The 14,248-nt window shown below is 40.4% G+C and overlaps 1 protein-coding gene across 1 annotated transcript in view; it reads right to left on the minus strand.

Annotated features, from left to right (window-relative positions):
• Positions 1-14,248, minus strand: part of PCSK2 (proprotein convertase subtilisin/kexin type 2) — a gene marked incomplete at its 5' end in the record, with an annotated part of 78,876 nt that overhangs the window by 22,652 nt on the left and 41,976 nt on the right. Inside the window, 2 exons of the mRNA XM_009082454.1 lie at positions 291-379; positions 6,482-6,558. Of these exons, the coding sequence (XP_009080702.1) occupies positions 291-379; positions 6,482-6,558 (166 nt within the window). The remainder of the gene's footprint in view (positions 1-290; positions 380-6,481; positions 6,559-14,248) is intronic.

Here is a 14,248-nt window from a genome sequence, read left to right on the forward strand (position 1 = left end):
TTGGCACAAATGGTTCTGCAGCTACACGGGGAAGAAGCACTGAAAATCAGTATATGAACAGGAGTTAGGATAAGGAACAGAGCTGTTCCATTGCAAGAGGCTATATAAGGCCCTCCATTGAAAAGACAAAGCCATGGAAAAAAATTCCTCTCCCTGGCTACTGTGAAAAGTAATAAACACATGGCACAGTGCCAACCTGCAGTTCTGTCCTGGGCAACACTCCCTGTCTCTGCAGGAGACGTTCTGCCTGACGGGCAAGGGACCATTTGCACTTTGAATTGCTACTGTACCTGCCACCTTGGAGTTGTAAGCAACTCCCACGCCGCAGATGTTGTTGTTGGCAGCAGCAGACACCTCTCCTGCACACCTTGTCCCATGGCTGTGAAAGGGAAGACAGAGAGACCACGTGAATCCCAGCTAATGCACGTGCTGAACTGAGCTGGATCACTGCAAGCTTGCTCTGCCTCAGTCAGCATCCAGCAGCACTGCAGAAGAAAACCATTCCATGACAAACTGTTGAGTGTTGTACTCAAACACTTGGATAAGCCCATTCCCTCCTGAAGAAGGAGATATCCAACTTCCCCGCTGCAGGATGAGCAATGCTTGTTCTGATGTTAACATGCATACTTACACTGCAATTAGTTGTAAAATTATTCAGACCTTTTTAACTCCGTCAGACAGGTTCTGCCTTGTTACCATTAGTCAGTAGAAACAGGCCCCTGACAGAACAGTGTAAACACAGGATCAATATCATTAATTCCTTTATTTTTGTGGCTTGAGAGTGTGACACCCATTACTTTGAACCCTACTGAACAAAGTCTGATTGACATTTTGGTCTTCAAACTTGTGCAAGGAGTGTATCCCTGCTTACAAAAGGAATGTTATGGGAGGAGGTGGGTGCAATATTGAGCTGGAGTAGCAGAAGGGAGCCACAATGCTCACTGTACTCCTCAGCAGCAGAGCTATGGCCCGGCTGGCCAGGCTCACAGCTCTCAAACCTAAACCTTCTCCTTCAGTGCCTAATTCCCAGAAGAGCTGATAAGGTGCTCCAGTTGTCAGCTCACAGAGCTACTGCTTTCTGCTCAAGTGGGAAATGTCTCTGTTCCGACAGGGAGGTCCAGTTCTGGGCTGACACATGGCATTTCAAGAACACCTGGTGTATCTGAAGTGTTTTACAGCTCTTAACAGAGACCCTTTAACTGGCAGTGGCACTGAGGCAGTCCTGCAGGAAGGCAGACTGCATATTCCTTTTTTCTAATTCATCATAGAAATTATACCGCAAAGAAGATAAATATGGACAATATAACCCAGTTTTTTTTTAAAATAGCAGAGCAGCAGGGAAACTATTGAAACCTGTGCTGTGGTCAGGTTTTTTTAAGTTTAGGATGTTGAATCAATATGAATCCATCCTACTGCTCATGTCAATCCACTTCGTGCATTAAAACTGGCATTGCTCCTATAGCATGCTAAGGATTCATGCAATTAACTGCACTGTATTATAAAGGATATAGTGAGTATCAGATGGACCATCCTGTGAGGCAGCACAAGTGTTGTAATCATCTTTTTTTCTCTCTTTCTCTTTAAGCACCTCTAGCAAAAGTGAGTGTAACATTAGTAAAGGGGTGAGAAGCTACACATAATTTTTACTGCTGTACTTGGGAAAATAAATTTCTAAAGGCAGCTCAACAACAGAAAAGGACTAGTCTTGAATGTACACAGTGTCTTGATCACGAAAGACTGGAAATCTCATATGAGTTCTTTTTACAAAGGGGACAGAGAGGACAGCAATATAGATTTCATATTCAGCTGCTGCAGAAATTTATTTCAACAATCAAACAGGTTTTCCCTGATGCCCTTATTCAAGAAAGTGTGAAGAAAAGCACACTGTTGCTAGGCATTCATTATCTAGTCACCTGTGGGCTAGCTAAAGCCACTGAGCAGAATAAATGGCTTTGCTAAAAAATTGGCTTGACTGATGCTGGGGCACAAAAAATCAGTGACACTGCCAGGTGAGCTCTTTCTTTTCATTTGCAGAGAGAAAAACTATATTAGGACCTTCCTGGTGAAAAGGTTTTACCAGAAGATCCTCTCCCCAGCACACTGGCCCACATGATGGAGACTGCAAAGAGGCCTGTTACAGCAGCTCATGGTTTCAATACTGTGCTGCTGACTGGAGAAAAAAACCAATCACATGTGAGTTAGTGGAAATGCATTTGGCTGAATTATTAATAGCAAATAGCAGAGTTTTCTAACTTAGCTGTATTTGCTGTTCGTGCATCATTGATAAACCAATTGTGGTTTCTACGAAGTGACCTATGTCATGGGCACAAATCACAGTCTTCCTCTAGTTCATCTCTTCCCTATTATTTCCATGCTTAAAACAAGGAGATAGAAACAATTAAGAATATTTGCACCTATAAGCAAGTTATCTCAAAGGTAAACCATAATTAGCATGTTGAGCAAGTCACATATTGGCAAGTAGATCAAGTTTTTAATAAGTATTATATAAGTGCAAACAAGTTACATGAACTCTCATGAAAAATTAAGGTGGGAAAGGGGGATTCAGTTGAAACATAGTTTTACCTTCTGTATTTAAATAAGATATCTGTACAAGTTATGAAAATTTCACTCTGCTTTGTCTTTGTAAAGTACTTCTATTTCTAAAACCCACTGCCAATGCAGTGTGTGTCCTTCTATCAACATATTTTCTGAAAATGTCAGAAGGGGCACAGATTTTCATTGAGTTTCCTTTTCATCTGTTTTAAAATGCTTCTGCAGACAGCAAAGGACAGGACCCATCCAACCTAACTTCAGATGTCTGCAGGGGAGGGCCATGCAGAGCTGCAGTCTCAATAGCTGAGACCATCTGCCTGTGTTGACCCCATTAGCTGCTTGCACGAGGTTAAATACGCAAAGTTCATAGGGACACTGTTTTGGGGTAAATGCCATCCCCTCTTTACTCACATGACATTGCCAGCTTTTGAGTATTTGAGTGTTTGCAGAACCTTATTTTGGTTTGGATCCATAATTAGTAAAAGACATTTTTACCTCTGAAGAAGGTTTCCAAGATAGTGAATAAATTTTGTCCTGCTAACTCTTATCTGAGAGAATATACAGAATACAAAGGCTACAAGAGTGGAAATAATTACTGGTTGTTTAGACCAGGTCAGAAATTCATATTCTCAGTGCTCTGAGATGGGGAGCCTGAGTTGTGCCTTCTGTATGCTCCCAACAAGAAATCAGAGGCCTGTAAAGAAAGGCCAAGCTATCACTGATTCCTATGGGTACCTCCATACTGCACAATATCCTACATGCCAAGGTACTGAATGTGTTTCAGGAGGAGAGGGTGTACAAAAATCACAGGCAATTCCCAAAGTAGTTCCTAAAAACCACTCTGAGTGCTGTGAGGCTACCTCTGTTTTGGGGAACTGGGCTCAGTTCGTGTTCCTTCACTGCTCCTACTGTTCCTCAGGCTCAAACACAGTTCTGTTCCATGTTGCAACCAATGTCCCCTCTCCTGGTGTGGTCCCCAAGCTGTGCATCTAAATACAGTCAAGCAGTGAGTATGGTAAGCATGAGAATAAATCACTTGGCTGCCCAGCCATCTATGTGTCTCTGCCTGTAGCAGCAGCTGATCTGTCTGACTGCAATTCCCTGTCTGAGGCACTACACTCTCTCCCCTTCCAAAATCCACTGTGCTTGGTTTCACAGGCCAGTGGCTGTTAGATGGAAAGGCCAAAGTGCTTCCAGCAGCCTTAAAAAGCACCAAGTGGAAGGGGAATCTGTGCTTACCAGCAGAGCAGCTGTGATTAATGAAATACTCCATGCAAAAACCTCTCCCATTTTTTCTTAAAGTCTAACAACACTTTGCACATGCAGCTGGCAGCTCACAAAAGCCCTTTGGTGATCAGTCCTCTGCTTCTTGTTCCACAAATCACTTGAATTTCTCACATAGAAATTTATTCTTTATGGAAAAAGGGATATTACACTATCCTATTTTGAGTCTGATCCTCCTGCATGCATAAAATTCAGTGGGAGATCCATCACTGACTGCAAACAGAGCAAAATGAAGCTTTTATTGCAGGTTCCTCTGAACAGCTTTTGTGTGTAATCACTCCCTATCCAGACGTGCTTGTGCATATGGACAGACAGACTGTCACAGGCAGACAGTTGTAACCTACCAGTAGTGATAACTCAGGAGTCAGAAGTTATGGCAATAGCTTATATAGAAGTACATCAGCTCGGTAAACAGTATTCCAAAGAAATACACAACAGAAAAACATGGTCACAACTACTTTGAATAGCTGGATATGGTGTGCTGGTTTGCATCTTAACCTGGAGAAGACATGAAATCTTGTATTTTAAAGCCTTCTTAAACTGTGTAGGAAGGAAAGGGATGCTTTACCGAATGTGTTGCTCCCATGATTTACCTTGCAAGGTGGAAAATTCCCTGTCTCGCAAAAGAAACCTCAAGGTTCATAGAATCACAGAATGGTTTGGGTTGGAGAGGACCTCAAAGATCATCAACCTCCCTGCCATGGGTGGGGACACCTTTCACTACTTCAGGTTACTCAGAGACTCATCCAACCTGACCTTGAACACTTTCAGGTATGGGGCATCCCATCATGACAAAGAATGCGGTATTTTCTAGGTATATTTTTGTGTTTCTGGAAAGAATAGTGAAGGAAGTCTGCAAAGCAGTTTCTTCATTGCTTTTGTTCTCCTGACTTGCTGACTTGAGCTCCCCACTCCCTCAAGAAATGGAAGAAAGTGTTGCAGTTCTCTGAAAATCTGAATCATGTTGTTCTCGATTACTACAGATCAGGTCACAGCTGACCATGCTGCTCATCCTCAATCTTTCACTTGAGTACCTGAAGTTAGCCAGAAGCCTCTGGGGTCAGAGACCATTAACCCTTACCACATCCAGCATGCTTGAAGTCTGTTTGAAGAGACTTTAGGGCGTAACTCTGCCTTCAGGGCCACCTTGCAGAACACGTGAGGACTGCAAACTGGGCCCAACTATAAAATACTTGACAACAGCACAATCAGTGTTAATGGGGCTTGGCAGAACACACTCAGTTTTATGAAGTTCTACACTGAAAACAGCAGAAGCTGCCATTACCCACTAAAGCTAAATTTAATTTTCCTGCTCTCCAGAGCTAAGTGATATCTTTCTCCTACAAAGGTCCTTTGCATAAATAAAGTGAGAAAGGAAACAGACCTTCACAAATTAGAGCCCTAGTCTTTCTTTGACTTTCCATTCACTAATTGGATTCATCCTACTTTAAAAGTGTCAGATGTCCTTTCCCAAAATGAAGGAGAAATCTCATTGGGATCTTGCTTTGGCTGAAAAATGGCAAGGACTACAAAGGAGGACATCACAGCTCCCAAATCTGTTTGATCTGTTCCCGGAGACCTGTGTCGGAGGTGGAAGCACAGCTGCTCCACTTTTTTGTTGTGTCACTCTGACAGAACTACAATTGATTTCTTTAGAAATAAAAACAAAAAGCCCCATCCAAAACTCAGAGGGCATCCATACAGTCATCCTAAGTTACAGATGAAAACCACATCAAATAGGCCTGAAATATTTTTTGACAAGCACTAAGGCTGAGTCCTGAAACATTTTAAAGTTTTCAAATCCTCAACACTTGTGCTCTGTAAATACTGGCAACAATGTCTAGAAGACATTTGGAAATTTCATTGAAAATATCCTGAAATGATTTTTGCAAATGCAAGCTAGAACCTGCCTGAGACCCCAGGGAGTATGCTGCAGAGCCAAAGGTGATGGATGCTGAGATCATCAGGTAATAAACACACCTTATGGAAGTGCCTTGGACTCCTGGACCCTTGACTGCACTAATGTCTTGCTAGGAGCCTGTCAGAAAGAGCTGTTTCATGGGACAGATGCAGAACAGTTTCCCAGTCACTGTATGTGTTCTTCAGCTTCTCCAGCAACTAGAAAAAATGCTACCCATGTACACTGTCCTTAAATCAAGGTGGAAAGACATGATTCAGAACTTAACATAAGATCTAATTGTTTTTAAACCCGTCATTCTACACTATGCTGCTTTTCTGCCTATTTAGTCTAACATCACATGAAAAGACTTGGTTTTTTCCCCCAAAGTATTTCCTTTCTCCAGCTTACTCCCTTTAGTTTACACAGGTTTGGGTTACTGGAATATCCTAGGACAGCTGACAAAAAAGTATGTAGCTATCACCTACTCAAACAATCTAAAAATATACTTTTCTGAAGCAGCATCTTAATTTATAAACTAAAAAATGGTTGCTTAGTGCTATTTGGAGGTTCCCTAAAAAATGCAGTCATAAGTAACCTCTAATTTTCAAGCTGTAGTGAGACTGCAGCATCTGTTCTGGTGACCACTGAATTTAGCAGAAAACAGACATTCCACAAATACCAGCAAATACTCAGAATTTCTTAAGCAAATCAAAGTGAAGGGCAGGTTGCCCAAAATCCATTTACCTGTTAAACCAGTCATCTGTATAGCGGGGATAGGGAAAGGGATCATTACTGCTGAAGTCATAGCTGGCTTTGGCATTCTGCAAAACACAATGAAGTTCAGAAAGTCAGCTGAGAAACAGATACATGGAGCAAAATGAAACACACATTGAAGGGGAAGCTGAGAATCATTAGGAAACTTTGCCCTCTTCATTCTGCAAGATGCATCTGGACAGAAACCAGTCTCTGTTGTGCTGTGCCATTTCCCATTTCCTATACCAGTGAGCCTGGGGAAAGATGTTTTCTGGAGTGCAAAGCCTCCTGTGGACCACTGGTATTTCTGAACAGCGTGGCTAATTCTGAAGTGGTGTGAGAGCCCAGGTCATTACTAAGGGACTGTTCATCAACACTTACAAGAGCCTTCAAGTGTTACTTTACTTGGTGTTGCAAGACAAAGGTCAAATCCTATTTTTCGAACAGTAGTGGAAGTGACAAGACACACAGGTCTTCCCACGATAGAATTATTTTTGAAAGACTATTTGTGGTCATACAACAGTGAGATTTCTAAAAGCATTTCAATGCCTAAGAATGCAAATTTCTCAAAATGCAACTGTGAAAACTGCATTAATGATCAGCACTTATTCCTGAAAATCTCTTTGCATGTTTTCTCGGTGCATTAGTTGTCTGAACAGCTTCACAAATGTGGGTTTTGGGCGCTTTTCAAAATGCCATCCCATGTCTCTGCTTTCCATACAAATCTAAATCATTCCTGATTTGCCCTATCAGCAGTTAGGGACACTCAGCAACTTCTTGATGCTATATCTGAGAAGCGAATGGAAAGTTTCAGAAAGTCAAGTGCCATCTTCTTTCTTCTCTCTTAATGAAAAAATAAATAACGGGTGACTGAAAATTAGGCTTTTAAAAATATTTAGCAGCTTCCTCTCAAGTGTATGTTCACTGAGTTTATATTTTAATAATCACCATGCTCAAGGAACAGAATTATGTTAATTCTTAATTAATGTGCACTTGTATTCCTTTTAAGATTTGGCTGAGCATGCTATAGAAGATAATTTGAGACTCGTGTATGAATAGCTTTGCTCCTAAAAACATTCCCCTTCAGCTGATTTTCAGTTTCTGGGGTACAGGAATAGACAGTCCATTGGTAGCACCAAAGTCTTTGGGTTTTGGATTCAAAATCCCTAACTCACAAAAAACATGAACCAGGGACAACATTGTCCTTGATATTTGGAGGGTAAAACCAAGTATCTTTCAAGTTGCTGGACAGTGATTTTTTGGGGTGCTCATTTCAGAAAGCCTGTCTGCTTGTATTCAGCACAGACAATGAATATTTTGCAGCATATGAGTGGAGCAGAGATTTGCAAAATGGCTCTCACATGGCTTGATGCTGTCCTCCAGCTCAGAGCTGAACCCCTTTTTGAGCTCCTTATCGATCTCTCCATATCTCCAAACTGAGGCCCTGATTTTCAGCCTGGAGATGCCTTCTAATCATGTCAGGTGTAGCCACAAATTCTCAGTGCTTCTAAGTCTCTGTGCCCAGGTGTCTGATTAATTTACCTCTTTTAATTACCACAACTGCTTATACAGCACTTGGAATGGCATAGGTTTGTATGAGCTAAGAGTAAACATAACATGACTTTTCAGCAGGGTAAAAGGGGAATTTGACAGGTGTCTATAAATCATGAGTAGTACAGAGGAGGTGGACAGGGAGTTATTATTCACTACTTCTCATAATACAAGAACTAATGGGAGTCCACAGAAATTACCAGAGGGGAGACTTAGAAGCAGCAGAAAACAAGAAGTACTTTTCCACCGACCATGTAATGAGTTACAAAATTCACTGCCTCCCTGCAAAACAGAGATTAAATTCTGAATGAAATGAAAAACTGGTTAGATAAATTAATGCAAGGTAAACCTGGATGGAGTATTAGATGCTGCACTTCCTCCTTCTCCAACAGTCCATAAACCAGAATGCTAGAAGCTAGGAAGCCATAGTCAGGTAGATACCACACAGCCTCTGACTGCGTGACCATGCTGCTCCCCAAGCATCAACCACTGACTGCTGTTGAAGGCAGGATCCTGAGCTAGAAAACTTTGGGCCTGTGGATTCTGCAGCACTCAGGGGAGCTGTGATAAGGATTTGTGCAAGGGGTCAGGCTTCATCCATGGCATTTAAAAGAAATGAACTTGTCAGCAGAAGATCAGCTCCTGGTGTTTAATAACTAATGAGTGCAGTATCTATTCCTAGCAAGGCAAGCTGGAGAACTGCATTCCATGGTAAAGTCAAAATAGAAATGATGACTCTCTTTGAGTAATTAATTAGCAGATAAAACCTACTCTGTTGCAGAGTCTAGCCTGGCAACCTTTGGAGAGAAATGCATTGCAATCACAGATTAAAGAAACTTTCTTACACTACTGCCTTGGACTAGACATGGCCTGGAAACTATGCAGACTGTAAATAACATCTACAGTGATTTCAGATCATTTCTTTCAGGTAGGTATGACCTAACTCAGTACTAAATGTAATTATTTCAATATATTGCCAGTTTCACATTCATGCAGAACTTCTGCTTTCACTCTAAAAATATTGTACAGATGAGAATTTAAACTCAGTCATGGGTCAGCTGTGATTTATATTCCCATCTGGAAGAAATGCAGTCCTACTTAACATACTGTAAGCTCAAAGGGGTTGTGGTGAGGCTTACTTTTTAGAATAGCATCAGACATACAATCACCTCCTACTTGCTATCTTGACTCTAGAATTCCCTCGTGCAAAAATTATGGAAGGAAAAGCCCTTCTAGCTGTGCAGATGTACCACTCATGTCCATAGCAGTGACAGGCAAAAGGATTTCAGCCTGAATGATTCAGATACCCTGCAGCCCTGCTGTATGTCCCATGTAACCCTAAACCAGCTTACTGAAAGGTGGCTTTAGGCAGGCTATAAACAAAGTTGTGCAGCACTCTCCCACATCCTGTATCTCTCATTTGCTTCATTTTGGATCACTGCACTCAAAGGAAAAAGATATCTAATGTAGCAGGAATCACCCACAAAGGGCAAAATTAAGATGAATTCTTGGAAAGAAAACAACTGCTGACTGCACAATTTTTCTTCATTAGAGTCTTTGAGAAAAGACAGTGAGTTTCAGCTTCGTGAAGGAGTATTCCGCCCACACCATGGAAGCAGTGAAATGGATAATGAAACAGCAGAGACAAGTACAAATGGACTGCTTCAAGTTCCTAATTTAAAGATCAAATCTGCAAATATCTAAGCTTCAGCCTTTGTTAATTTTGATTTATGTATTTTTTAAGCATAAAGTTCAACACTGTGCCAAAAATTAAACTGTTTCAGTGGATAGCTAAAATATTTCATTTCATGTTTTGGGAAGTGAATATAAAAATTTGTGGTCTGCCATTCTCTTCCACGGGCTGGAGTGCTCAGCAGGCAGCAAGAGGGAATTAGTGCTAACATGAAGAATTAATCAGGGTAGGAACCTGGGGGGTTGCAATCCAAACCAGTGCAGATGAGGATCTTCAACAGCACACTGAAATTGAAACATTCTGCTTTATTACTCAGGTGATTCAATGTCCAGTTTTAATGCCGAACTAATCTACTGGCAGTTAATTCTCTTAGACTTGATGTGTCGAGCACTTGGTTTTCAATATCTAAGGTAGTTGTCTGGTGTTTTCCATCAAGGAGAACTCCAGCCACCAATCTTGGTCACTGATCACAGACTGTGGTCTAGCCTTAGACTAGTCATTAGGCACTCAGTATTAGAACAAAATGAATCCTATCCCTCATGTCCAATCAAAACCAGCTCATTGTTGCAAAGTGATTTGAACCTGATGTTTATCAGTCACTGTCTATACAGAATTGCTTACAAATGACATCTACTATATAATAAAAATGCTATTACAGAGAAGAATGGTATTGCTTTTTAAGGTGTATCTATGTTTTTGCTTTCTAAATCCCTATGCCAAATAAAATGCTGACAGAAGCATATTGGATCACATGATGAGACCCTTCCAATAATTTATTATGCAATGACTTGTATATCACAGCACAAATAGATTACTTTTGCCATTGTATAAAATACTGCTTTCCTTACAAATCAGCTCAGACTAGAATTTCCCAAATAATTGCCCTGTACTTTTTAAAACACATGCAGTAAAATGTTCTGTGGAAAACATTCATTATGTAAAATACGACAATAACAATAAATCAGTTGTCCCATGGGTTGTTCAGCTCTGTAATAAAATAATGTACCTTGAATAATGCAGCAAGCCCATAAATTTTTATATGACTTTACAAGCCTCTGAAGTGTAATTCACATATACTTCTCTTTTCCTCTGTTACTCAAGAAATACATGCTCACATGCTAGTCCAGAAGGGAACTAAAGACACACATCCCACTGGTCACAGTTTGATTCTATTCATGATGTTAAAACACTGGTTAATTTAGCCCAGAGATTTGCATCTTTTAAAAGAAGAGAAACATTTTTAACACAGGTGGTCTTACCCTCTTAGGCAACTGCAAATCCTTAGAGATCTCAGGCAGAAGGATACCTTTTGCTTGTTTGATTTCTTTACTGATCCGAAGAGCAAGCAAACCCCTAGGCTCAAATTACACCATATAACATCTCAGAGGAACTGTACTAAAATAACACTGAACGTCATGTGGTGGCAAAATGAAATTCAGTTTTGTATACACAAGCTTAAGAAAATGGAATATGCTCACCACGAGATAAAAAAGGAGGCAACATGATATTTAGCCTAGGAGAGGTGCTATAAGTCTTAAAGGTCATTAACGAAAAACAGAGGCATTGCTGCTAAGTCAGCTGTCGTACAGTTAGCCCTCTCCTCTCTGCCATGGGGAGCATGATGTGGGAAGCATGTTTTGGTTTGGTTTGTGGGGTTTTTAAACGGAAATGAAAAAAAGCCCTTGCAACTTCTTAAATACCTCTGCCTTTGGACAAACTAATGTACATGTCCTGTATTATTATGCAGCAAATTCAGAGCTGTAATCAGGACCTTGTCAACACTGAGCATACATCCAAAAAGTAATGGGCTGTATTAAAAAATATAAACCTTAAAAGGCAAAATGCACAGCTGCTGAATACTGCCATCTCTCTTCAGAAACAGAAGCCTTTTACCCAGACCTTACAGCTACATCCTGAAAATAAAAATACAGAGCCAGATGACACCAGCCAGATCTAGAATAATGAATAAGAGAGCAGCACACTTGTTTGCTATTCTCCTTTTCAAAACAGAAAGCAAATAATATATCAGAGCAGTACTCGAAATCTATGGAGTAGTGTGCTGGGTCTGGAATAATACCTGAGGTGCCCATAAGCCCTCCTGGTATTCCAGTTTCAGGTATTCACTAGAGGCTCTGCTTAGCCACACAATGAGCACGTACAGAGCACAACACAATGGTGATTTCATTTTGTAGTTACCGCTGAAAAAGTTCTTAATTCGATTTTCTCAACACTCACCAAGCATCTGGGATTAGGTCAAAAGAAAATCTAATGGAATTACAAACCAAAGATTACAAACTGACTGCAAACAACAGGTGACTACTGCTTAATTTGCAACAGTAAAAATAGTTGAGATAACAAGCAATAAGAATTCTAATAATCCATCTTCTGAATTGATAGAAAGACATATTGGCCATCTCACCTCTGATCTAATAACTTATTTTGTAAAGCTGCAGTTCTTTCACTGCTTAGGTTTAAAAACAAACAAGCGAAAAATGCAGCCGGAAAAAACATGGAGTCTTATGTTAACATTTATATTTATCTTCATTAAGGTAGCATTATTTTTAATGTTACAGTTATGAAGAAAAATAGCTTCACTGAGATCATTTCACATTGTGTTCTTTTTCTACATTAAACAGATTTCTTTGTCAAGTAACTGATGGTCCTCTCTCTATAGCATTTCGCACTACAATGTCACACAATTGGGGTTTTTTTCTCACTAATTTCCTTCCTACTTCCCCTGCAGACAAAATCAAAAAACCAACATGAGATTCACTGCTGGGTCATGCTCTTCAGCATGTGAGTATCTTCACAAACAAAGGCTGTGGCTGAACACATTTTTTATTTCACATGGGATGAAATAAACAGGTAGATCTAGGCACAAACATTTTTCAGCTTCGAAGGACAGAAGAAACGATCAACTTCACTTTTGGTTACCATGATTGTTGGGTGTTTTCCCAGTGAACAAAGTGAAAGTCCAAATGCATCTCCAGCTAAATGCCATCTAATCCTGCAGCTGTTTGCTAACGCTTGGCTCAAAGGCATATAATCAAGCAGGACCAAGAAAACAGAATTACAAAGACTCAGAGAAAACTAAGGCTGGGGAGAAATTCTAAGAGGTGGAGAACGGTATATTTTTTCCTAATCAAGTTTTATAAATAAAGTTAGCTTATTGAAATATCTTCCATTTCCTCTTCCCTGCATCTTTACCTGAAGTAGAAAAAAGGGTAAGAAATTGAGGCAGGCATGAGACTTTATCAAAAACAACCAGCCAAATGAACTTGTGTTTATAATAAAGAGGCTGCTTCACAATTCACCTCTTGGCATTCTTAGCCTGCTCCAGAATTTTCAGGTTGATATGAAAAAAACCTGAAGCATATTGAAGTTAATTACTCGAAGCCAAAGCTCTGAAGTCAAAAGCAAGTTAACCTACAGAACAATGGCAACTATTTCTGCTCAGTCAAACATTCCTTAATTTTCAGAGGGGATGCACAAGAATCTTGAAGCTGTATCTACCACATACTGAGGGGGTATGTTCACAGGGAGGCATATGGCTAAGACAATAAAATTTGTAAAATTAAAATCAATCCAGCAACTAGTTACTGTTAAAGACTTTCAGAGCAAACAGCAAATTTAAAGCTTTAAAGCTTCAGATTATGAAATGGAGTCCTTGATTTCTTTAATTCAGGGGTGAAAAGGAAAAAGACTGGCATATGAGTTGTTAGAGATACATGAGCTATTGGATTATTTTATCATAATAGGAAATACAAATTGTGCAATGACTCTTACAGAAAAATACTATGAACACACATTTCATCTAACATTAGTGTTCCACTTTATTAAAAACCTGGCCCAATACATGGATTTCCCCCCCCCCCTTCAGATACTTTGATTATGTATGGGTGTGACCTACTGAAGTTGAGACAGTAATAGTGGTATAAAGCTGGCAGCAGAGAAATGAGGTCCAGGACCATTATTCTTAATTATGTCCCTGTAAGAAATAGCTGACAAGTTCATCAGTACATCAAATATGTGCTGGGTGCTGAGCAGCAGTAAAGGTTGTGTTTGCAGTGTTTTGATGGCAGCTACCACTAAGGGGTGAGCAGGAAGAAAATCCTGTTAATGAGCCCAATCTAAAGCCTACCAAAATCTGCCACATACTGTCCCACCAAACACAGCAGGCAAGATCCAGATCAGCATAAAGGTCTCTTAAGTGGCTCGTGGGGGTTAAGGGAGATTTTTTTCCATTAGTGTAAGAAAATCTATAGCTCAGAGCCTGCAATGTAAACTCAACAGTCATTTGAGTCTAGTCATTTAGCCTGGCATAGTCTGATCAAAGGGTGGTCACTTGTGGTGGGAGATCCAACCCTTCCCTGCCGCTATGTATGGTTAGTGGGCATTGGTGCCCACATTGCTCTTTGTAATTGCAAAGGGATCACAGCTGATAAAACCAGATAAATTATCAGCAATGCTCACAGCAAAGGGCAGGAACACTGGACATGTAGTTGTAATGGCAC

The sequence above is a fragment of the Acanthisitta chloris genome, unplaced genomic scaffold, assembly GCF_000695815.1.
Source record: "Acanthisitta chloris isolate BGI_N310 unplaced genomic scaffold, ASM69581v1 scaffold29520, whole genome shotgun sequence".
NCBI classification, from domain to species: Eukaryota; Metazoa; Chordata; class Aves; order Passeriformes; family Acanthisittidae; genus Acanthisitta; species Acanthisitta chloris.